The sequence below is a fragment of the Centruroides sculpturatus genome, unplaced genomic scaffold (assembly GCF_000671375.1).
Source record: "Centruroides sculpturatus isolate CEXI.00-Female unplaced genomic scaffold, Cexi_2.0 scaffold2247, whole genome shotgun sequence".
Classification (NCBI taxonomy): Eukaryota; Metazoa; Arthropoda; class Arachnida; order Scorpiones; family Buthidae; genus Centruroides; species Centruroides sculpturatus.
This window is the reverse complement of record NW_019386395.1, coordinates 24,700-47,874: the sequence shown is the minus strand read 5'-3', so window position 1 is coordinate 47,874 and position 23,175 is coordinate 24,700. Positions and strand designations below refer to the sequence as shown.

The 23,175-nt window shown below is 33.7% G+C and overlaps 2 protein-coding genes across 2 annotated transcripts in view; one reads left to right on the top strand and one right to left on the bottom strand.

Annotated features, from left to right (window-relative positions):
* Nucleotides 1-16,577, top strand: part of LOC111614816 (helicase POLQ-like) — a 24,512-nt gene extending 7,935 nt beyond the window's left edge. Inside the window, exons 4-17 of the mRNA XM_023356182.1 lie at nucleotides 6,246-6,321; nucleotides 6,388-6,485; nucleotides 8,552-8,650; nucleotides 11,591-11,736; nucleotides 11,807-12,046; nucleotides 12,113-12,254; nucleotides 12,323-12,427; nucleotides 12,505-12,706; nucleotides 15,227-15,381; nucleotides 15,583-15,678; nucleotides 15,743-15,916; nucleotides 15,991-16,104; nucleotides 16,175-16,309; nucleotides 16,425-16,577. Of these exons, the coding sequence (XP_023211950.1) occupies nucleotides 6,246-6,321; nucleotides 6,388-6,485; nucleotides 8,552-8,650; nucleotides 11,591-11,736; nucleotides 11,807-12,046; nucleotides 12,113-12,254; nucleotides 12,323-12,427; nucleotides 12,505-12,706; nucleotides 15,227-15,381; nucleotides 15,583-15,678; nucleotides 15,743-15,916; nucleotides 15,991-16,104; nucleotides 16,175-16,309; nucleotides 16,425-16,499 (1,857 nt within the window). The 3' untranslated portion in view covers nucleotides 16,500-16,577. The remainder of the gene's footprint in view (nucleotides 1-6,245; nucleotides 6,322-6,387; nucleotides 6,486-8,551; nucleotides 8,651-11,590; nucleotides 11,737-11,806; nucleotides 12,047-12,112; nucleotides 12,255-12,322; nucleotides 12,428-12,504; nucleotides 12,707-15,226; nucleotides 15,382-15,582; nucleotides 15,679-15,742; nucleotides 15,917-15,990; nucleotides 16,105-16,174; nucleotides 16,310-16,424) is intronic.
* LOC111614815 (calnexin-like) overlaps nucleotides 16,550-23,175 on the bottom strand; it is a gene marked incomplete at its 5' end in the record, with an annotated part of 27,319 nt that continues 20,693 nt past the window's right edge. Inside the window, 3 exons of the mRNA XM_023356181.1 lie at nucleotides 16,550-17,589; nucleotides 21,670-22,023; nucleotides 22,140-22,268. Of these exons, the coding sequence (XP_023211949.1) occupies nucleotides 17,521-17,589; nucleotides 21,670-22,023; nucleotides 22,140-22,268 (552 nt within the window). The remainder of the gene's footprint in view (nucleotides 17,590-21,669; nucleotides 22,024-22,139; nucleotides 22,269-23,175) is intronic.

Genomic DNA, 23,175 nt, shown 5'->3' with positions numbered 1-23,175 from the left:
CAATGTGAATGGTGCACACTCGGTAAGTAATCCTACAATTTTTTGTTTATAGCGTAGTTTATACGGATTATTTCCAAAAAAAATATATGTATTTTGGAAATGTTGAGTAGAATTAGTCTAGAATCGATTAATTTTATGGAAGAAAATCTTTCAAACAGTCGTAGTCCGTAAACATGACACGTGTCGGGCTGTGATTGGAAGGACTCGTAAGAAATCGGATTCCTAAAGAATGGAACGTATCTATGATCTTATAGGAGGTCGACTGTATATATATATACATACATGTATATATATATGTACTGTACGTTCCATTCTTTAGGAATCCGATTTCTTACAAGTCCTTCCAATCACAGCCCGACACGTGTCATGTTTACGGACTACGACTGTTTGAAAGATTTTCTTCCGTAAAATTAATCGATTCTAGACTAATTCTACTCAACATTTCCAAAATACATATATTTTTTTTGGAAATAATCCGTATAAACTACGCTATAAACAAAAAATTGTAGGATTACTTACCGAGTGTGCACCATTCGACATCGCCATTGTTCAAGCTTGTTTTAGTCGTGGAACAGCGCAGCAAACCGTGGCCACAATTTCTGATGTTATTTTTCTGCGAAAACTTCGTTGAACTTTGGAGACATCATTAATATAAATAATTTTAATCGCCGTTGAATAAGAAATGTTTCTTTCACAAGAAATGTATAAAATTACAGTACTGTATTAGACTTACAGCACCTAATTTAATACTGTACAGACAATAGTTAGTGTAAAATCTCCGTAGCGTGGCGCTATGCGGCGGAAAAAATATATATAATTATAATAAAGTTACAATAAATTAAGTTAATATATAATTATATATACAGTACCTAATTTATATATAATACTGTACAGACGATAGCAAACTCTCCGTAGTGTGGCACTTGACGGCGGAAAATAGTTTGGCTGCCTGATGATGTTTCACGTAATTATAGGAGTTTTTTACCTTTTTTTACAGATACCGTCGCAATTTTTTCGCAGTTTTATAGGAATCGTAATTATAGGAACCAGTGTTATAGGGGGGTCTACTGTATAGATGACTAATTTTGTGCAGTGCATTAATTTTTGCTTGTCATTTTTAGGGCAGTAGCTGTTGTCAAAAAATTAAAAATAGGATTTTTAGTAGCTAGGACTGTTGTTGAGCATGACCACTGTTCAGAGGTTATAATTGTAGGCATTTTTGTTCAAAAAGTAACAAACCTGAAAAAATAGCTATTGTTTAGAGGAGGATGATGTTAGAACTTTGTCTGTTTATTTATATATATATATATATTGTATCTAATAAAAATAGTTAATTTTTGTGTGTGTGTGTATATATATGAGTATTTGATGTGATATAGAACATAATGTTTTTGCTACATTATTAATAATAATAATAATAATAATAATAATTTTCATTTTTAATGAATTCTGCACATAACAATTACTTATTTTATTTACATTTCACCAATTAAAATATAAATTAAAAACAATTCAAGTATATTTTCAGATAATAAAAATAAAATAATTTTGAATTTGTAACTATGTTTAAAAAAATTGTTACAAATCATATACCAATACCAAGAAGTGAATATTTTTATGAGATTACTCTTTCAGGTTCAGGAAAAAGTTTTTCTGCTTCTGTTGTTGGGTTTCATATAGACATTTGCAGCCTGTGCAGCTATTTTATCTACTCCTGCGCTGACTTGTGGCTATGAGGAGCAAGCAGTTTGGTGGGTGAAAGTTTTGAGTGCAGCCACATGTTTCCAGAAAGACAAGGTGGCGTGCAGCCAGTAGAGAGGAATGAGATCTTGTACCAAGGTGGGGTTGATGCCAAGGGCTGAGCCTAGGGTTTGGTAGGCTAGGCTGTATTTCGGGCAATGAAAACAAGTGCTGTGCACTGTTTCATTCTTGCAGAAATGTGGGCATGCCAGTGAGGTGCAGAGGCCATGAGAGTGTAGAAAAAAGTTTAGTGGAGCCAATTCAGTCCTGAGGTGGTCCAGTAGCACTTGCATATCTGAATTGGTGTGCTCGTAGGTCCAAGGATTGAACGGCTGGAGGTGTTTGCAACACTGACTGACTGTTGGTAAAAATTGCTGTCTGGCAATTGAGTTTGGCTCCCAATTGGATTGCCTGCTGTAGGCCCAATGTGTCTGTTGTTCCACTGTTTGTCCCAAAAGCTAGTTGTCCAAGCCTCAGTTAGAATATCTGATTTGACACTGTATCTGTGGGGAGAGGATTACTAGGTGTGAGTGGCTGCCAAAATGAGTCAGCCAACTGGGCTCTTGAAACAGGCTGCCCTGTCTGCCATCTTGTTCATTGCTATGCCAGAATACCCTAGTGTCCAGATGATGGCTAGAGGAAAAGGGTAAGTTGCCAGATTGATGATAATCGGAGATGAAAAGGAAACATGACAACATCTGCAACACTGACTGACTGTTGGTAAAAATTGCTGTCTGGCAATTGAGTTTGGCTCCCAATTGGATTGCCTGCTGTAGGCCCAATGTGTCTGTTCCAAAGATGCTACAGCATGGGTCGATATCAAAGACTTCTGAAAAGTTGTCCAATGGGAAGACCACCCCTAAGATGATGCAGAGTGGCAATATTTAAGCGTCCATGCTGATTAGCGTCTGGTTTTGCATTTGTGATAGAGAAATAAACCATCTCACTGAGGAGGATGGATTCACCAACTTTTCTGGATGAAGCAACAAACTTCAATGATTGCAAGGTGTGCATCTTCAAGTGGTCATATATTTCCAATACATTAATAGTAATAATAATAGTCTATGCTGTGAATGAGATACACTATCTGGGGCCAACCGTCCAAAGATTGAAATCTTGTCAACAGTTGTAATCTGAAGAGCTGACTCAAAAAGTTGAGTTTTGAGGCTTAGAAACCCCAATCTGGAGTATTATATGTGGAGAAGGATGGGAGCAAAGAAGTGTCGTTTAAGGTCAGCACATAGGACCACCAGCTGGAGGCAAGAGAGGGGTATTGCCCCTCCAAAAAGATTGTGAAAGGTTGTTGGAAAGGAAGCCTCTGTCTACTAAACTGGAATTTGTCGCATTCTGAAAGGGGATAGATGTATTACTCAATAAAACCAACACCAGCACATAACAAGAAAAAATAAAAATTTACGAATGTTTTCATCTATGTGAAATAGACATCCTTGGGTATGTTCGATATCACATATACCTGAGGATGTCTATTTCACATAGACGAAAACATTCATAAATTTTTCTTTTATCTTGTTATGTGGTGGTGTTGGTTTTATTGAGTGATATATTTATACAAACTCAGCTTTTGAGATACATAGGGGCTAAATGACCCTGAAGTCATCCGGATAAAATGGAGCTGCTGAAACTGGCAGTTGCAGGCTACGCCCCTAAGGAGGTGGGTCATTGCCTGATTCCAGGGTGAGTACCGGTTGGGGAAAGAAATGCACTGATTAGGAAAAACCCATGAAGGGAAGACAAAAAGGGGGGATACCAGAGAGCAACTCAACTCAACTCGATATTTTATTGCTGTACAAAAGAAGTACAACACCGGTACTGCATATAGCACAACTGGTAACAAGCGTGAAAACAAATACATGAAATGCAAAGTGTTAGAAGTAGATTGATTAAACAGATAGCATAAATTTGAGATATAATAAAAACATGATAAATTTCATACATAAAATTGGTATTAAATCAAGACAAATTTCATTGATATAATTAAGAAAAAATAATAGAACATTAAAAAAAAAAAGATATAATATATACAATACAATATACAGTACATGATAGTAAATAAGAACACGTATAAAATACAGATGATGGGATGCAGTCCAAGCAATGAGGATCAGGGAAGAGTTGTGGAGGAATGATGAGCGACAAGTCTGAAGTACTAGGTAATCAGCTGGATAAAGTAGGTGTAGGTAGTTTGGTCATTAACCAGGTCATTGAGGTTGCATGGCCATTGGATGCCCTTTGAGTTAATGACCGGAGAGTACAAAACTCCCGAAAAACTAACTTCTGCATGGCCTATAGAGTCAGTCAATGAGGTTCCGAAGTCTGTGCATACCACTTTCAGACTTGCCAAACCGAAGTCGCCTGGGAATCTCTCACTTTTTTCTTAAAAACTATCAAATCACGAACATGAGTCACGTGTAGATTGCCAAGAGCTCTGCAGATAACTCAAACTTTCAATTATTTATTACCATTTGTTATACTGTTAACACAGAAAATACAACAGTCCAAGGAATCAGCTTATGTGAGAAGTATGGTTGATTAGATTCTTACAAATCTCAGAAAAAAGTTTTTGTTTTTAATTCTTTGAAATAAAGCATTTAAAACATTTCTAAAATTAAAGTATTAAGCAAAGTTTTCTTAAAATTTGATCTTACTCATCTATATATATATATGGACATGTATGTCCCTATATTTCACTTTTCTTTGCAGAAAAGTGAAATATAGTTCGTTTGACTAAACGTAAAAAACTACACATTGCACGTGAATGGTGTTTGTATGTGGTGGTAGCCCCAAGTCTCCATTCGTGCATAGGGGTGGTTGCATCTCGATAGCTATAAGGGTGCGGGAGATATGAGGCTGAAAGTGGTTGAAAGTAGCTTTCTATTTCGAATGTTTTGTTCGAATTTAATTCGAACAATGTTCGAATTTGTTTGAATTAAATTTGAACATAAAATTCGAATATTGGTTCAATTATAGAACGATTGTAAACGTTCCAGAAACGTTGAAAATAGTTCATTTGACTAAACGTAAAAATTCTCTAATTAGTCTGGAAACGGGGGACCTAATTCTTGCATTCTGTGAAAACGAGTAAGATTAGCTATAATGTAATTATTTTAATCTTCACTATCGTTACTTTTTGCCCAGCGAAGCAGGTCCTTGCAGCTAGATTCTAGATTACTTAGAAAAACAGTCTTTTATATATATAAAAAAACTATATTACATACAAATAAAAACCCAGCGAAGCGGGTCCTTGCAGCTAGTAATAAATAAAAACATTACTATTAAAATATGATGCCTTGCCTTAGAATAGTGGACGGTGGTTCTCAACCTTTTTTAACTTGTGTACTCCTTAGCAACCTATTTTCCTAAGTTTTATTTCGTGTGTTCGTCAAACAGTGGTGCCTTGGTCAATTATACACTGCTATGTGATTATATGTAAAACAAGATTGTTTTAATTGAAAATTGTAAAGATGGACACAGATAAATGTAATAAAAATATAATTGTATTTTTATTTAAACTAAGCATCGAGTGCAGTGATGTCACCAAAGGTCTCAATGCAGAATACGAATATTCTTATTGTATATCTGCCATTATTTTTGTTTTTTTTGTGTACCCCTAAACCAGCAAGCTCGTACCCCAGTTGGGAATTGCTGCCTTAGAAAATTTACGATTATATCTTCTAAAATTCAAAAGTCTTTAATAATTTATAATCTAAATACAATATTAATTTTATTGTACAATCATAAAACAGAAAAGTGCAAATGAAAAATTATTAGTCAAAAACCATTTTCTAATTCTTTAAACAAAAACGAAAACACCAAATAACAGCAGCAATAATGCTGTAACATTGATAGGTTGTAATTCTACAAAAACCCATATCAAATAGTTAGTTAATTAATTTTCTTTTCTATTTTATAATTTTATCTATAATATGAACTTTTTAAAGATATTAATTAACCCATTATATTTATTTGTATTGTAAAGTTCTGTAGGTCTACAGAAGGCTGACTTCTGACTGTTTGCACTTAGGAAGTAAGATGTGTTCATAATTCTCACGTGTGGAACAACTAGAATGTATTTTTGAAAAGGTTGTTAGGCCTTTGCGTAATTATGTTTAAAGTGAAACAGTATTAATCTTTTAATGTATAATAGTTCTGTTGTAGCTATGTACTTTTCTCATAGAGATTTCACAGAATCATAAGTACCTTAAAAATTATTCTGTATTATTTTTAATTGTAGTAAGTTGTAATTTTTAAATGCATATCATTCAACATTTATATTAAAATAAAAAGATCTCCTTAATTAAAAGTCAGCTGCCTGATAAAATAATCAACCGTGCAACACCTCGGAAATTACTGTAAAAAAATGTAGTAAAAACTTAATGGGTAACCCATAACCAGATCTATGCAAATCATTTTTATGTTTACCTTTTAAATATGCAAAGTTAAATTTTTTATTTTTACAAAGAATATGTAATATAAAATTTTTTCAGCTTCATATGATTGGTGAAGAAGGGAGAAGAGGAGCAATTTTGGAAACTGCTCTAACTAAAGTTATCTATTCCTTCAGTAAGTATACTTCATTAAGTTTATTGGATAATTTTTTTTCCCCATTACAATTAAAATCTCATTTAGAACAAACCCAGATTATTGGAATGAGTGCGACCATCGGTAACATTGAAGAACTTCAAACTTTTTTGAAGGCTGAGAAATTCTGCTGTAATTTTCGACCAGTAGGTGTCCGATACTTTTTAATATGCTTTCACAAGAATTAAATTTATGTATCATATTCTGTTGTGTTTATTTCATAAATTATTTATCATTATAAAATATAAACTTTTAAAATACAGTAGCAGTCAGAAGTAAGTGGTCAGAATGCAAAATGGAGAAAAATGCCGTGTTTTTAACAAACTAAACTTTGTTAAAAATTGGATTAAATTGTGAAATTACAAGTCTTGCATCTTTCCTGTGATCATTGTTAAGTTTACACTTATTGCTTTATTTAAATAAATGGCTTTTTTATATACCTCAATGTCAAAAGTAAATAGTTAGTCTGAACAATACTGGATTTATTCCACTTACATCTAATAAACAAGAGAGTAATTCTGTGTTGCCCCATCTTTGGCTTCTCTGAAAGTTTAGAAGAGTCATGGCATTAAATCCACCAGTTTTTCGAGAACTTCAATGTTGATTTTGCTTCATTCATCGAATAAGGTCATCCAGTAGACTTGTATGCTTTTTCTCTTAGATTTTAGGATTGTTCGATCCAGTTACTCCCAAAGATGTTTGATGGGATTGAAATCTGGGTGGCCAGGTTAGCACCTCAAACCCCTCAGAAACCAAAAAATACTTAACATGAATGAATACTTCGAGTTGTTGTTGTGTTGAAACACAAAATCGTTGTTGATGACCACATCTTCTGCTTGTTTTCTAAATGCTGTCCTATACATTTTTTGCAACCATGCAACAGCTGATTTTTGCTAGAAGACGAAATCCATGAGGAAATAACACTCCCATGCTATCATGTATTGGGAATACTTTACAGTCCCAATGCAGTTAGCAGGTTTGCAGGCGGCGTTCTTCATTTGCCACGCAATTTGGCACTGTCTTGAGCCCGCAAGCTGAAATTTTTATTCGTTGCACCGAATTACTTTACTCCAAAACTCAGGAGGTTTTTTTTAAATCCTCCTTTGTAAAGGCTAGCCTCTTTGCAATGTTCTCCTTTGAAATGAACAGTACTCAATGTGTGATGCATTCTTTAAAATCAACCTCATTGAGTTGACGACAGTTGATAAATATGTCTTAACGCCAGAGTTCTCCTGGATAGCCTGGGTGGAGGCTTGCGGGTTAGTGGAGGCTTTATGCCAGTGTTTCTCAATGGAGTGATATCACCCCCATGTGGGTGTTTTTCCATCTTGAGGGGGCGATTAGTAACAATTTATATTTTGAGAGAGAAAAACAATTTTCCGTGCAATATAGTAAAACATTATTGTAAGAATAATTAGATATTTTATTCGTTATATTGTACAATAATTAAACAAATAATAATATACTAGTCAGTAGTCTATTCAATGCAGTGCAAATTTGGTGTTAGACTTGGCCCCCCCAGCATCGGTATTTTGAAGTGAAGGGGACAATACTATGTAACGGTTTTATTGAAGAGGGTGACGATTCGTTAGAAATTGAGAAACACTGCTTTATGCTGAATGATGCAGAATTCTCATGACATTGTGCATCTTGGCCAGCCAGAACGATGAAGAGTTTGGGCAGTACCAAATTTCTTCATCTTTATAACCTTGTGAATATCTTTGTAGGATGAATTTTTCTCTCTTGCGATTGCCCTGATGCTTTTCCCCAGTGCAATGATCACAAACACAAGAAGTTCTCCAGATTTCGGCATCTTATGGCTTGATTATTTCACTCAAACTTGTCCAACACGACATAATATTACTGAAACTCTGTCTGTGCACTCTCTAGCAATGCTAAAATGACCTTGACTGATCAGGTTGATTCGTTCTCTGGTTTGTATAATGATTTATTGATGTGACTACTTACTTTTGAATATGACATTTGGGCTCGCTTGAATTGTTTTCTAAATTTTGAGATTATTATTTGTCAAAAATTAACATAATTGATATTATAGTGTTGTTCTAGATATTTGTATAGTTTCACATGCTACTGTTGATAAATTTGCATTGGCAAGTAACGCAAAAAGCCTCGTTTAGTGTTTGCAGTGGCATTATTTTGCCTGACCACTTACTTTTGATTGTCACTGTAATAATTGTTTTTTTTAAAATAGGTACAATTAAAAGAGTATGTGAAAATAGGAGATGAATTATGGGAACACGATCCAAAAAGCGAGGCGTCCTTGCTGTTTTCTAGAAAACTTCAGTTTGCAGTAAGTAATGAAAACATTATTTTTATTATTTCTATCTATATATATAACCCATTCAACGGGTGTCTGTCCCGTAACCGTTTGATAACGGACACTAGAGGTGCCCCTATCGTGTGTCATATTTCAAACATTCAAATTAACAATTTTAATTCTTATTTAAATTAACAATATAAATTTTTATTATTCATTTGGCCAATAAATTATTATTTGGTCAATATAACAATATAAATAATTCAGTATATTTGTAATAGGAATTTATTATTTCAGGGGCTTATATCTCTCAAAGGGTCGCGAGTAGGGGTATGGTTCCTTTGACTTTAATTTTAGTACAGGGGTCTACGGTTTGGGGAGGTCGCCACCTCTTCATTCGGAGGGTAAATCTTACAATTCGGACTTTAACAGAGTTGTAGAGCATATTGATGGGAACAAAAAAGTCAAAGGAACCGTGCCTCATGGAAATTTGTAAACAATGCCCACTAGGGGACGTCCTGAGCTACTAGTAATAAATAAATGAATAAGTAAATAGTTTTTAGAAGTAAAGTCTAGTTATGATCTCACCAGCTGCTTTCAATTTTGAACTGATAAACACATTTATCTTTGTTCATGGGTGACCATAACCCTACATATGCACAACTTGAATTTATTAATTAACTCAAATATAAACACTTGGAGTGCTTAATTAAGAAACAACTTACGGAAACAACCTTTCCATAAGTTTTCTTTTCACCCAAATAAAAGATCATAGCATAGGAGATTGGTGACAGACCCTCTTATGCCATCTTTTATATTATCGGGTCATGCATTAGCATCTTGTTTCCAACATTGCGAGTTTGATAGATATTCAGAAAAAGTCTCACTTTTGAATTGCATTTGGCAAACAATATAATGGTGGCATTTGTGATGAATTATGCAAACACAAATTATGTTTATATTTGATCTTTTCACAGAAGGAATGCACGTCATGGTGAGAATAAACACAGTAATTAATTTTTTGCCAAAGACTATATAAAATTTATAATTTCATCATCATTAACGATTCACTTACAGTAACAAACAAAAGAACGTAAACTTGTTTTTTTCTCTGCCCAATTTCACATTTTCTTATAATTCTGTAGTGATGCCAAGCCAATTGAAATCGAGATCCACATCATTTCCAAATCAATAGAGATTTTACCTCCATTTATCAAAAGAAACTTTACTAGAAATTTCCTTTATTTTGTGATATTTCAGGTTGTTAACTCACAGAAGGTGTCTTGTTTCCAGATGTAATTATCTTGAAAGTAGTTATGCATAAAGGTAGTAACTGCTCTTTGGAACATTTATCTTCTATTTGATATTTATGAAATTTGTTTTGATTCCATAAAAGGTAGATAATGATAATTTTAAAATGTCACAGTGTCAAAGGAGCCGATCATGGTATTAATTTATGATTAATTGGGAAGCTGCAAGGATTTTAAAAATAACAATTGATAGATATCAGAATGTACATAAATTGTTTTTTGTACATTCTGTTATCTACTTAATATTTCTATTGACAGATATTGTGAATACAAAACTACAGTAGAGCATCGATTATCCAACCCCCGATCAACCGTCACATCGGTTAACCGACCGTCCTAGTCAGCAAATTCAAATGTCCACTAGTGATGTGGCACTACAATATTTGGCTATGTCTTGGCTACTTTAATAGTATTTTTACATGTTTTAGCTGGCAACATAGCTTGACCATGAAAGGGAGCCAGTATTTAAATGAGGCTTAATTTTCTAATTTTTAAAGATACAATAGCGACGATTATTATTTTAAAAAAATGTTTGTTAGGCTTAACATCAATGAAAATTCAACGCGAAGTAGGTTAATAGCGATATACTAATTACATGAGATATACTAATATACTATACTAATAATGTATTTTTTCATATTTTTCGGTTATCCGACCAATCCCAATCCCCAATTGAGTCGGATAATCGATGCTCTACTGTACTTTAAAATTCTGTTATTGTGTGAGAATCTGAATGTAGGAATAGAATTATTTCCTAAATCAAAATTTTGATGTAATATTTTGTTGTTAAAAGAGACGCTTTTTCCACTTTTTGGTGATAAAAAGTTGATGTGAACAAGGAAATAGAACTTCCTTTTTCGCTGTCCACTACCTGAGCAAGATGTTATCATCACCGATGACAAGACTTCCGGCCGGCACGACTCATCTAGACATCCTGTCATATGGTCAAAATAATGACCCCCGGTTGGAGAAAAATTTAGAATAAAAGGTCTTGCAACCTTGATTCAAAGTGGTTATCCTCAGTTTCCCATATAATTTGGTTTCTGTCTTTCATCCTCGTTCCGCCTCCCTGCCGAATAATCACCGCCAAAATCTGTTCATCTGTCAACCTCTCCAAGCATATCTGTCTCCAAATTATCTCCTCCCATAGAAAGGAAGAGTTATGTCAAACACATAAAGTTATTTTAGAATATGTAAACTCTCTCAAAATCAACAGTATAGGTAGATTAGACATACATATATATATATATATATATATATATAGTTATATTTGTTCTTATGTATCTCTTTATTTGTTTAATTAAATTAAATTTTTAGTTTGTTGATTGTTAACCTGTCTAGTCAATGGTTGTTATAAAAGCACAGGACACCTATCATTTATCCTTGACCTCCCCACTCATTTTAAGACCCTCCTATTAAGCCATCCACTGACCTAGTGAGTGGGTCTCACGACTAGAGGGTTAACCCTTGCCCGTTTTCTCACATTGTAATGTATGATAATTAATATCTAACATACAGAAATGCCTTATTTTGTCATTAAAACAATAAAACAAAGAATGCAGATTGAATAAATAAGAAGAAAATATTTGTTTTGTATAACTTTAATTAAGCAATCATTGTTATTTCTTGAAAAATTTTATAAATGCACTAATCTCTTTTCTAGTATAGTACGGAAATGAAACGACAAGATCCCGATAGATTAGCCGGCTTGGTACTGGAAGTGATTCCCGAAAATTCCTGTTTACTGTTCTGCCCGACCAAGAAACATTGTGAAAATGTTGCCAAACTCTTGAGCAAATTCTTACCAAAGTAAACATAACAAATTTCCAACCACAAAAGTCAATTTTACAGCAAAATTAATATTTAAATTTCTCTCCAGAGACATTCGAGAATACAAATTGGAAGAGAAGAAATTGCTGGCGAAAGCTCTCCGTAACGAAAACTCTGGTTCCGTATGCCCCGTGCTGTCTTCTTCCGTATGGTATGGCGTGGCTTACCACCACGGCGGACTCACCACCGACGAACGCAAGTTAATCGAAGAGGCCTACTCCGACGGCACGCTCTGCTGCCTGGTCTGTACGTCCACCTTGGCTGCAGGCGTCAATCTTCCTGCCAAACGGTAATTGTCACTTTGCATATAAAGGATCTTTGTCTTAAAGGTAAAGATATCAAATTACGATTTTAGGGTGATTTTAAGAGCGCCCTACGTCGGAAGTAGCTTTCTCACGCGTGCCAGATACAAGCAAATGATAGGTCGAGCGGGTCGGGCTGGGATGGATACTTTGGGCGAAAGCATCCTTATAACGAGACCGGAAGAGGGACAAAAGGTAATCTGTTACATCCAGAACATTAAATATTCAAAGAAAATTGAACTTCCGTTCCATCTTATATACAGGTACGAGAACTTCTTAATTCTTCAGTAGAGAATTGCCGGAGTAGTCTGCTGTACGACGGAGGCAAAGGACTGAAAGTTCTCATTTTAAGTTTAATTGGATTACAGGCTAGTCTCTCAAAGTTTCCTTATGTTGTCATAATTGTATTACATGTATTTATTGTCATAATATCGCACATTTTCAGATAGCAACATCAAGCGACCGCCTGAAAGATTTTGTGAAATCGACATTATTGTCGATTCAGACCCAACACGACGAATTGACATCTAACAGTATCGTTCACGATTCATTGGTATCATTGGAGGAAAACGGTTTTATTAAATTTAAACAGAAGGAAGGAGATGAAATTCTTCAAATTACAAATTTGGGAAAAGCAACCTTTAAAGGTAAAATAATTTTTTAATAAAATAAAATATACACTGAAATTTGAAACGATTAAATGTTACAAAATCTAGTGTATATTTTATTTGTCGAGATAGATCAATAATCAGAAAAAATCTTAAATTATTGCTAAACAATTTTAAAAATGTTTTTACACGTCTGCTGCATTAGATTAGAGAAAGACAGACAATTGCATTCTCTTTAACAATTTTACCAATTAGATAATATAATTGATATCATGCACACATTTACAAATCTTGTTCCACGAGACGTCCGTCATTGTCGAAGTCGAAATTATCTTCCGTTTCTAGGGATCTATTTGGTTTGGGAAAATTATAAAATTGCCAGAAAGACATTATTTTTTTTCCAAAAATTAAGCAGTTATAGAACAAACTATAATTTCCACATTGTACCACCACCGGCCACAGGATTTTGGCTTTACAATTTATCAAACCCTAGTTTAAAAATATATAATTTGAAAGAATTTTATTTTGAAGTTATTTTGTGTAAGTAGAGACTAAAAATTAAGTTCGTTAATTTGCTATTTGATGGTCGGTTGATTGATTGAGGTATGGTGGAATATGTTTGGGACCGTACGTAAACTGATTTAATAGTTTTGTTAACTTTAGAATCACCATCTTGGCAATTTTATCAAATTATTAGAAATAAAAAACTGTCTGTTTTACTAAAACTTAAGTTTTAGCATAGTACAAAATATAGTGTATGGATTATAATTCATCCTATCTTTCAATTCTTCCAGCCACCATTTGTTTTATTTAGTCTTGAATCAAACTTCAATTAAGCTTAAAAACCTCACTAATCTGATAACTTAATATATATCCAAATATGGAGAGATTGTTGTGTTAAAGATTGATAATTAGAAATTAAATTCAAATGAATAAATTTAGAAAAATTATTCAAAATGGGAGTCGTTACTCGGATGGTCGGTGCAGAGCAAAGTTCGAGTCTAAACCGAAGTTTCTTTCTTTCTTTTTCTTTGTTAGAACTTGGTTGTTAACTGGAGTTTGATTGTATTGAATATATAAAATGGATTGTAGCAAAAGTAGAGGTATTGTCCGATAGACGGATCTGTCCAAACTTCTGTTATAGACCACTTGCAAAGACCCATTTCCGGAAGCTTTAACGACAATTTTGTTTTCCTTTTCTTGCCACCACATAACTCTATATCTGTGACGAAAAGCATTACTGTGAAACTCATCCGGTAAAGAGAGGATTAAACTGTGGTGGTTATGTTCCAAAAAAAGCAGGGCTGTGGAGTCGGAGTTGTGGAGTTTTGGTGTTTTAGCCAGAGTCGGTAGATTTTTACGCAACTCTACAGCCCTGGCAGGGCTGTGGAGTCGGAGTCGGAGTCGTGAAGTTTTGGTGTTTTAGCCGGAGTCGGATTGATAAGGAAAAGTCGGAGTTGGAGTCGGTAGATTTTTACGCGACTCCACAGCCCTGTAAAAAAGTGTCATACTATATGAAACAAAGGACTAGTGAAAAACATAAGTTCTGGAAATTAAAAAATAATAGAGTTAGTATGCTTTTGCTGTTACTAAGAGAAATAAATTAATATGTTTATTAAAGCAATCGATAAAGTACTGTATTATGCATTAATATTAATTTTAGTTAAAGGGGGTGTTTTCTTTTTACAGAGTATTGTCTTCATCTCAATCAGAAATATTGGCAACGTTTTCATATTTTTGATTTTTATCGCAAAAAAATTTTCTAGCGGGTCGAGTACTGAGAGACTTTTTCCAGAATTTGTGTTAGAATACCAATATTTCACTTGTCATTTTTACAAACAAAATAATAATTCATAGGTAAGTAATATCTACGGTGAAAAAACGTTTAAATAAACTTTACTAAATATGAAGATTAATCTATAAAAAGAAAACACTGCGATAGTCTTAAGGACTGTAGCAACACCGTGAATACACATTTGCCATTTTCCTTTTAGCAAGGGGCGTGTTGTTTGTATTGTGTAAGTGTGCAAAGGACAGGAAGTGTTTTGATCTTTAAGTAAAGGGTTGAAGAAAGAAATGTCTTGTATTTCTTGTATTTTCACCATTTCAGTTAAACATTCCACAGCAATGAGTTAAATACATTTCTAAGCATTCTCAATTTTACTTTTCCGACTATTACATATGCATAACAAGGGAAACAATTGGAATCGTATCAAATTTTACCCTCACAGTTTTTTGCAAATCGGGAGTTCTTAAAACATGGCAAACACAAAAAAGTTCGTGTATGTATGTGTTGGTGTCATGTCATACTCAAGAAAGGTTGGACATAACATTTTAAAAAGATAGAAAAATTGCATTTCCTCTCTCATATGAGTTATAATTTATAGTGTTTGTTCTTCTTAACTGAAATGCAAAATTAGAATAAAATGGTGGATAAGGCTAATGACATTTGAAGCTTTTTGTTTGATATTTCTTGAAAATTTAATATCATCTTGCATTTGTATTGTCTAACTTTTGTAACTACAGTAAGAATATGTGCTCTCTAAATATTTTTTGTAGGTGGGGTTGATCTGGAGCTGGCCAATAGGATCTACGACGATTTAAAAAATGCCCAGAAATGCCTCTCTCTTCGTTCTCATTTACATCTCTTGTATCTGGTGACTCCCGTATATCATTCACAGATTTCTGTCCTTCCGAATGTTTATTTTGACGCAGTAAGTACTATTATTATTATTTTTTGCTGGTGGTACCGAAAGAACACGGCATAGAAAGTTTGCGTGTGGTGTTTAAGCTGGTACCTACATTAAGGATGGTGAGTTTTCCTTCCCCCGTTTAAGAATGACGGACGGGGGACTCGTGACTCCACCCACAATTTTACCAAATAACTAATGGCGTTTAATTCCGTTTCGTTTCAGTACATGGAACTAAGTGGAGATGATCTTCACACTGCCCAATTAATAGGAGTGACAGAATCTCAAGTGGTTGGATTGGTCAGCGGTCGTCCCGTCAATGTAATTCTATTGGCTTATCGGGACTGCTTTCCATGGCCTAGCACTTAACGAGGTTTTTTTTCAGAGTTGCAAAGAGAAAGTGGTGAATCGCTTTTATTCGACTTTAATGCTGTACGATCTTTGGAGACAAAAATCCCCATGGGAAGTCTCGCTAAAGTTTGGGATCCACCGCGGCACCGTGCAGAATTTGTTGGCCAATTCTGTCTCCTTTGCCGCCAGTCTTCTTCATTTTTCTCAAGTAAGGCTCCAACAACCACACTTTATAGTTTTTGGTCTTAACAAATGATTTACCTTTTCTACCGGGAACCACAGGAACTAGAAGAGTTTTGGCCCTACCAACAGATTTTTCCAGAGTTTGTCCACCAGTTGTCTTATTGCGTCACGGCCGAACTGGTCCCCCTAATGGAACTTCCGGGAGTCAAGAGAGTAAGAGGGAGAGATAGTTTAAATAACCATCCTATTTCTCTTGAAGTAAAGCTTTGGCCTTTTTATTCAGGGTCGAGCTCGTCAGTTGTATCGGGCAGGTTTTCGAACCCTAGCCGAAGTGGCCCGGGTGGATCCCTTGGAATTAGTGCAAAAGGTGGATTACTTGCCCAGGCGAACAGCTTCACAGATTGTTTCTGCTGCCAAGGTGAGTATGGTCTTTTGTGAACAAGCTTTCTGAAACTCAGTTATCACAATGGCTCTGATGTGTTATGTGAATTTTGAATAAATAATTGGATTATAAACATTTTATTAATTTATAGATGATGGTGTATAACAGAGCAGAGGAATTAGCAGAAGAAGCTGAAGAAATGATGGTCAATATCAAGATGCGTTAAGTTGCCTTTTCCAAGTGGCAAATAATAAAAACTCTACAGAATCTAACATATACATTTTGGAACTTTTAATTACTTAAAGTAATCTTACAATAGAAAAAAAAATTTTGTAACATCGAAAAATACACAAAGTAAACTCGTTACAGATTCTTTCGGCGGTGCATTTATGTCAGAAAAATAACATACGGGGAGGGGGATCTACTGCGGCAACTACTCAGACAAAATAACTAGAACGAACACAAAGAAATTCGGCATTGAATCTGCATGATACAGGCCCTACGCAACTTCCACGTGTTTGTAGCTTATAAATAAGAATGGCGGGTGCTGCCAAAAATACCTGTTATAATGCACGGAGCCCTGGACACTTTTGATTCCAAATTTTGCGAAGTCTTTTTAAAAAACAGAGACCATAGTCTTTACGAAAGCTGGAGAGGACGAAACTAACATTCGTGCAACACAGCTTTCAGTTCGGGGGGAGTCCAAATTGCGTGCCACGACGAAAAGCAGACATTTACTCTGTTGCCTCCAGACAATCGAACAAAATTAAAGTAACAAAGGTTCTAGAAGAGCATTTTATAATACAAGAAACAATTTAGAATTAAAACTAATATCTCGACCTAATATAACTATCATTTTAACGACTATATAACAATACTTACGTATTCCCATTCCTATAAATAATGCAACAACGCGCGCAACTTAAACTTCGAACTCACTCTGCAAAGAAAAGGGCATAAACCGTGCACCGAAGAAGAATTTGACTCGAAGAACGGTAGTAATTGTTTTTACAAATATAAATGTCGAAAGCCTGGTTAAATAGAAACGAGATGTACCGCTAATGTAACCGTGCAATAGTCAGTGGCCTGAACGAAAGGGAACGCGTTTGGCCAAATTGCCGTCCGACACTATCCACTGACTAGGCACTTCAGTAGTAACGCTTTTGGCAAAAATGATCCCAAATATATATATTTCGGTGTTTGATAAAGTAATTTGGATAAGTCCAGTCATCACTAAAATCTCCCCCTCACTCTCTCCTGGCCTTGCGTTTCGGCGAGGATTTTCCTTCCTCCTCTCCATTCTGAGATTGTGATTCCTGCAAAAGAAAGAACTAGTTAGTACCATTTCCACCCACAACAACAATTTTTACTCGGTCCATTTTACAAAGAATTGAAATTCTAATTACTATTATTTTTTTGTTTTGCCGAAAGGCAGTTATCGACCATTAAAAAAATAAGAAAATAAATAGGTAACTACACAAGAGTAAAATGATCTAGATTTATAGTTTCTTACACTTATTGCTTAACTATATAATAATTTTGTATACCCTGCATGAAATGGGGGACTAATAGTAGTGAAAATATATCAATAGTTACAGAACTAGCAAACATACAGTTGAATCTCATTTTGTTGCTTCATTGCACAATCATTTATGTAGATAAGAATACTTTTAAAAGCATTATTTTTGGTCAGACATCTACCTGCATAACTATTTCTTCCAGTTGCTGGTTTTAATAACAAAGACACTCAAAATTTTTGTAATATCTGTACTATTTTAGATGACAATCTAAACTTTTGAAAGGCGATAAAAACACCTGGATCAACAGGCATGCTGTCTATATTACTGTGTTGAGACATTAGGAATATAAACTTTTTGTGAAAGCATTAATGAATACTCTCATTTTTAAAAGATGTTCGAGAGTACTCTGAAATTTTTTTCTTTTCCTAGACGAAAGGAAATTTTTTTTAAATGAACCATGGTTCATTTTGACCTGTGACTTCTTCCTATGTTGAGAACCTAACAGGGTGCTTTCCAGGCAGTCTACTATGTTTAACCTATCCCATGATGAAATTTTTGTCAATGTTAAGCCTGACGAAAAAAATTTTTTTAAATAATAATCATGGCTACTGTATCATTAAAAATTATTTTTTTTTTATTTTGCACAAGCAAAATATATATATTGAAAAATATAAAAACAATAAACATTATATTTCAAAAGTTTGTTTTAACATAAAAATTATGATGCATAGCAACATTTAGTATCAAAAACATCCCGATGCAGATACGAGTATATTTGGGATCGGCAGAGCAGGTCAAATGAGGTCAATGAAAATATTCGGGAACAAGCAGAACAGGTTAAGGGATTTCCCACAATGAACGAGGAGCAGATAAACCGTGCTTGTTAATTATAATTGAAAAGATGGCTAATTTACCTGTCTAAACTAAGTTGTAGAAATGTTGATGGCCATGGCTTTTTTCACATTTTAAATGGGATTAGATTATTGTTTCTTTTGAATAAAATAAGCAGTGAAAATCACATTTTCATACCAAGAATTATTCATACTGAATAATTCCTGGTATGAAAATTTTTCAAATGGTGTTTATCTAAATTTTAACACCATTTGAAAAATTTAGATAAACTATTCCATGGGAAATGCTTATATTTAGTGTTGTTGGTATGATCTGCATCAGATTCAAGTTTAGAAATGCACAAGTGAAAGTGCAATATTAAAATGAGAAATGCAAATGTTAGTGTTCTGTAAATTGTCACTTTAAAAATAGGTAAAGCTACCAAATCAACCCTCAATGATAAAGCAAAGATTGTATTTGTCAATGTGATGTCCTTTAAAGCTACATTCTTTATATTCTGATAGGAATATCAGACTACCTCCAAGCATACCTTTATGCTTTTTTCTTCTTTTACTAAACCATAATAATGCATATTAATCTAATTATTTCACAAGAGTTAAAAAATTGTGTATTTGGACCTATGGTAGATTGCGAGTAACCTCTATGCCCTTTTGATTTTTTTTAACCTATCCAATGTTGAAATTCTTCTCCATTGTGATGCCACGTTGACTTTTGTTGATGTTAAGCCTAATGAAAATTACATGTTTTTAAAAAAGTAATCATGGCTATTTTATCACCCAAAATTATTTTTTTATTTTTCACAAACAAAATAGATATATTAATAAATATAAAAACAAAAAAAATTATATTTTGGTAGTTAGTTTTAATATAAAAATTTAATGACTAGTGACATCTAGTTCCAAAAATGTACCGATACTGTAACGAGGTTCAGAGGTCACGACCCCGAGAATTGTCAAGAATAACACAGGACAAATTAAATATTGTTTATTTGGACTTATGGTAGTATGCGAGTAACCTCTACATCCTTTGCTGTCTCAAAATAATATTGAGGTTACTCGCATACTACCATAAGTCCAAATAAACAATATTTAACTCTGCTATGCATATTATTAATATGTAAACTGCTACAGATTGTGTGTAATTTAAGACTTCTGGATAATCCTCTAAATACTATAGACCAATCTCCAACCAATTGGTGCATTCATACAATAACGTGGTTGTCAACAGTGAGTGCTTCTGGTTCACAGGTGGGCAATTTTTAAGCAGACCTTTACAGTTGCACGGTTTTGCTAAAACCTGTAAAAAAAAATATACTGTGCTAACCAGATATGCTAGAAAAGCCAAATGAAAAGAATGTATAGTGTGTACACAGCAGGCAAAATGGTAGATTCTGTCAATTATACAGATTATATTCTACTGAATGAGAAATATAATTGAGATGAGATGATGATGATGATAATAAGTGCAGAGCCCAAACAATTAGGAGTTTAAAGTTGAAATTTGGCACACAGGATATGCCGTGAGAATGCACATTAAGAAGGGATTTTTGGAAATTCCCCCGTGGGAGAGAGTTAAGGATTACCCTGAAGAACTCTGCTTCTACTGTACTATTTTAGATGTAGTTTTTTGCATTTTTTCAGAAAATCGAACATATTTTTAGACCCATTTAAAAATTCTCTAATTAGTCTCGAAAGAGTGGGACCTAATTCTTGCACCCGGTGAAAATGGGCAGGACCGGCTATAATCTAATACTCTTAATCTTTGCTATTGTTACTTTTTGCCTGAGCAACACCAGGCTCATCTGCTAGTGTATTAATATTCAAAACAGAAAAACTCCACTTTATCAGATTATTCTATACATATATATATATAAATTTTATATGATGGAAAAGTGCATCTTGACAGCTTAAAATTGTCACAATACACTTTTCAATCACATAATTGTTTAATAAGCAGGGGTGGACAAAGCACTCTACTAAGACAATTTTATAATTAAAATAATTGTTTTATAATAAAATTAAACAACAGAACTTGTTTCAGATGTTTTATGAATACTTTATGATGTCACCACTCCAATTTTATCAGAAGTGGGAGACAAGACATTGCTACCCACTCTCCTGCATTTTAAAAGGTCCTCTTCTTGGAAAATTATACATTTCTATTTATTGTTTAGTTTTATTTAGTAGCAATGCTGTTTGTTTCATTAACATGTTTCTGGAGATAGACAAACATGTTCTCTCACCATCCAACTATCCTGCCTCTTTTAAAACCACAGTCTGCTTTAACTTGATGCCTTTTCCCATTTCTAAAATGACAACTTAGAGAATACTTGTGTGTCCACTTCTTGCTTTAATATCAAACTTTTGTTTGCATGTTTCTAAACCTTTTAAACACAAACTTGACACAGATACCAAAGTAATATACTTCAAGGGAAATGCTTATGACAAATTATAAAGTTTCGTTGAAATTTTAATGAAGCATTTATATAAGCTTTTTGTGAAAATGACACTAATACAGACAGTGTGATTGTTAATTGTGGCGTTTCCACAACTCCTTTCTGAAAGTTCACAAGCAAGTTATTCCCCAAAATATGATATTTGCATTTTTTTTAGTAAAGTACCATACAAATTAAGTAGAAATATTATAGGAAAGGAATTGATTCCAATATGAGCCAATACACAATTAATGCAAACTTGCTCTGATTTGAAGCTTTTATTCTTAGTTTAGAAAATGACAAGTCTATTAATTGATGAACTATGTAATCAGTCGACCCAATCCTTTTAGGTTCGTTGAGAAGTATAAATGATTTAAAGATATGCATCTAAGCAGTTTTTTGTAAGACATTTTGCTCCTTTTACTCAACATTTCATAAAAATCAAGCTTAACAGTTCAACTACATAATGGTAAAAATTAAACAAAATTTGTTAAGGAAACTATTTTTGGATTACATATTTACACTTTTTGTTTTTTCAATTAAAAATTATAGCCTTGTCTTTAACTACTAAAAAAAATATCAAATCTTACCTCTTTTTCTTCTTTTTCCTCATCTTTCTTATCATCGTCATCCTCCTCTTCTTCTTCCTCCTCCTCTTCTTCTTCACTTTCAAGTTCGACAAGTTTCTCTTCCTCTACTTCATTCTTGACATCATTAGTATTTTCTTCTTTCTGTAGTTCCTCTTCTTTTTCTTCCACATCAGATTCCTTGCTCTTTTCTTCCTGTTCGCTACTTTCTGGAATAATTTCTGTCTCTTTTACTTCTTCAATTCTAATTGGAGTTGTTTCTCTGACTTCCTTCTTGACTTCACTGGCCGGAATGTCATCCGGTGTGGGTTCATCAGTTTTCTTTCGCTTAGCCCGGATTGCTTCTTCCTTCTTTTCCTGTTTTACGCAATGCATAAAATTATAATTGTGCCACAAATAAATTTGACAAATTTACTACTGTACAATAAAAAAGTTAAAAAATAAAATAAAAAAAAAGGCAGTTTTGGGATTACCTGACTAGTGGATGACGTACAGCAGAAACTAATGAAGAGAACTATTGGCAAGCCTATAACTATCACATAGACTGCCCACAACCAGGGATGTTTGTTGGTATATTTGACTAATCTTAAAAACACACCATCCTATATGGGAGAGAGAAAGAAAATAGGAAGGATAAGGGTATTGGAAACAATTTTTAAGGGATAAAATTAGGTTGGTACACAGATTCACTAATAGCAATAGCCAGATTTTCTAAATAAGATTTTCATGGTTTGGTGGAATACACAGAAGCCCACAAAATTTAAAAACTGCTACCTCTTTGACTCTCTTATGAAGATGCCAGCCATAAATTATAAATGGAACCGTTAAATACATAATATATAATAGCCATGCATTTGGACGATTGTTCGTCTTCTTCATAATCCATCCCCAGAATGTTTGCTAAAAATATTCCTATTGTTTATTAGTTGTTTAATAACAATCTGGTAATCTCGTATACATACTATGTATAACACCGTGTAATAAATTAAGATTTGGGAACATTTAAGTTATAACTTTTTTGTATATTATAAATATGTAAATATGACATGAGCTGAAATAATTAAGTAAGCGCAACTCACTCATTTATTTTTAAATTGATATAAAGTATGTTGCAAAGATTTGGGCAATAATAATTATTAATATAATAAAATGCAATTAAAGCTGTAAAGAAAGGTAATTTATAAAAATTGATTAAGGTTAGTAATAAATATTTTTATGAATATTAATAAATTACAAATACAATGTGCAGTTATCATGAAGCATGACAACAGAACCTGCAAAATATTTAGAACATAAATGTTTAATTAAAAATTACAAATTTCAAGCATTTCAGATATTAATATTAGTTAAACAACTAAAGTTGCTATTTACATATAAATTTTCAAAACTATCTCACAAAATTATATATATATATTTTCATTTATATTCAGTAGATGGGTAATTGTGAAAATCTGACTCTCTAATTAATTAGAATTCTCTCTTAGAGAATTCTTATAGAATTCTTCTTTC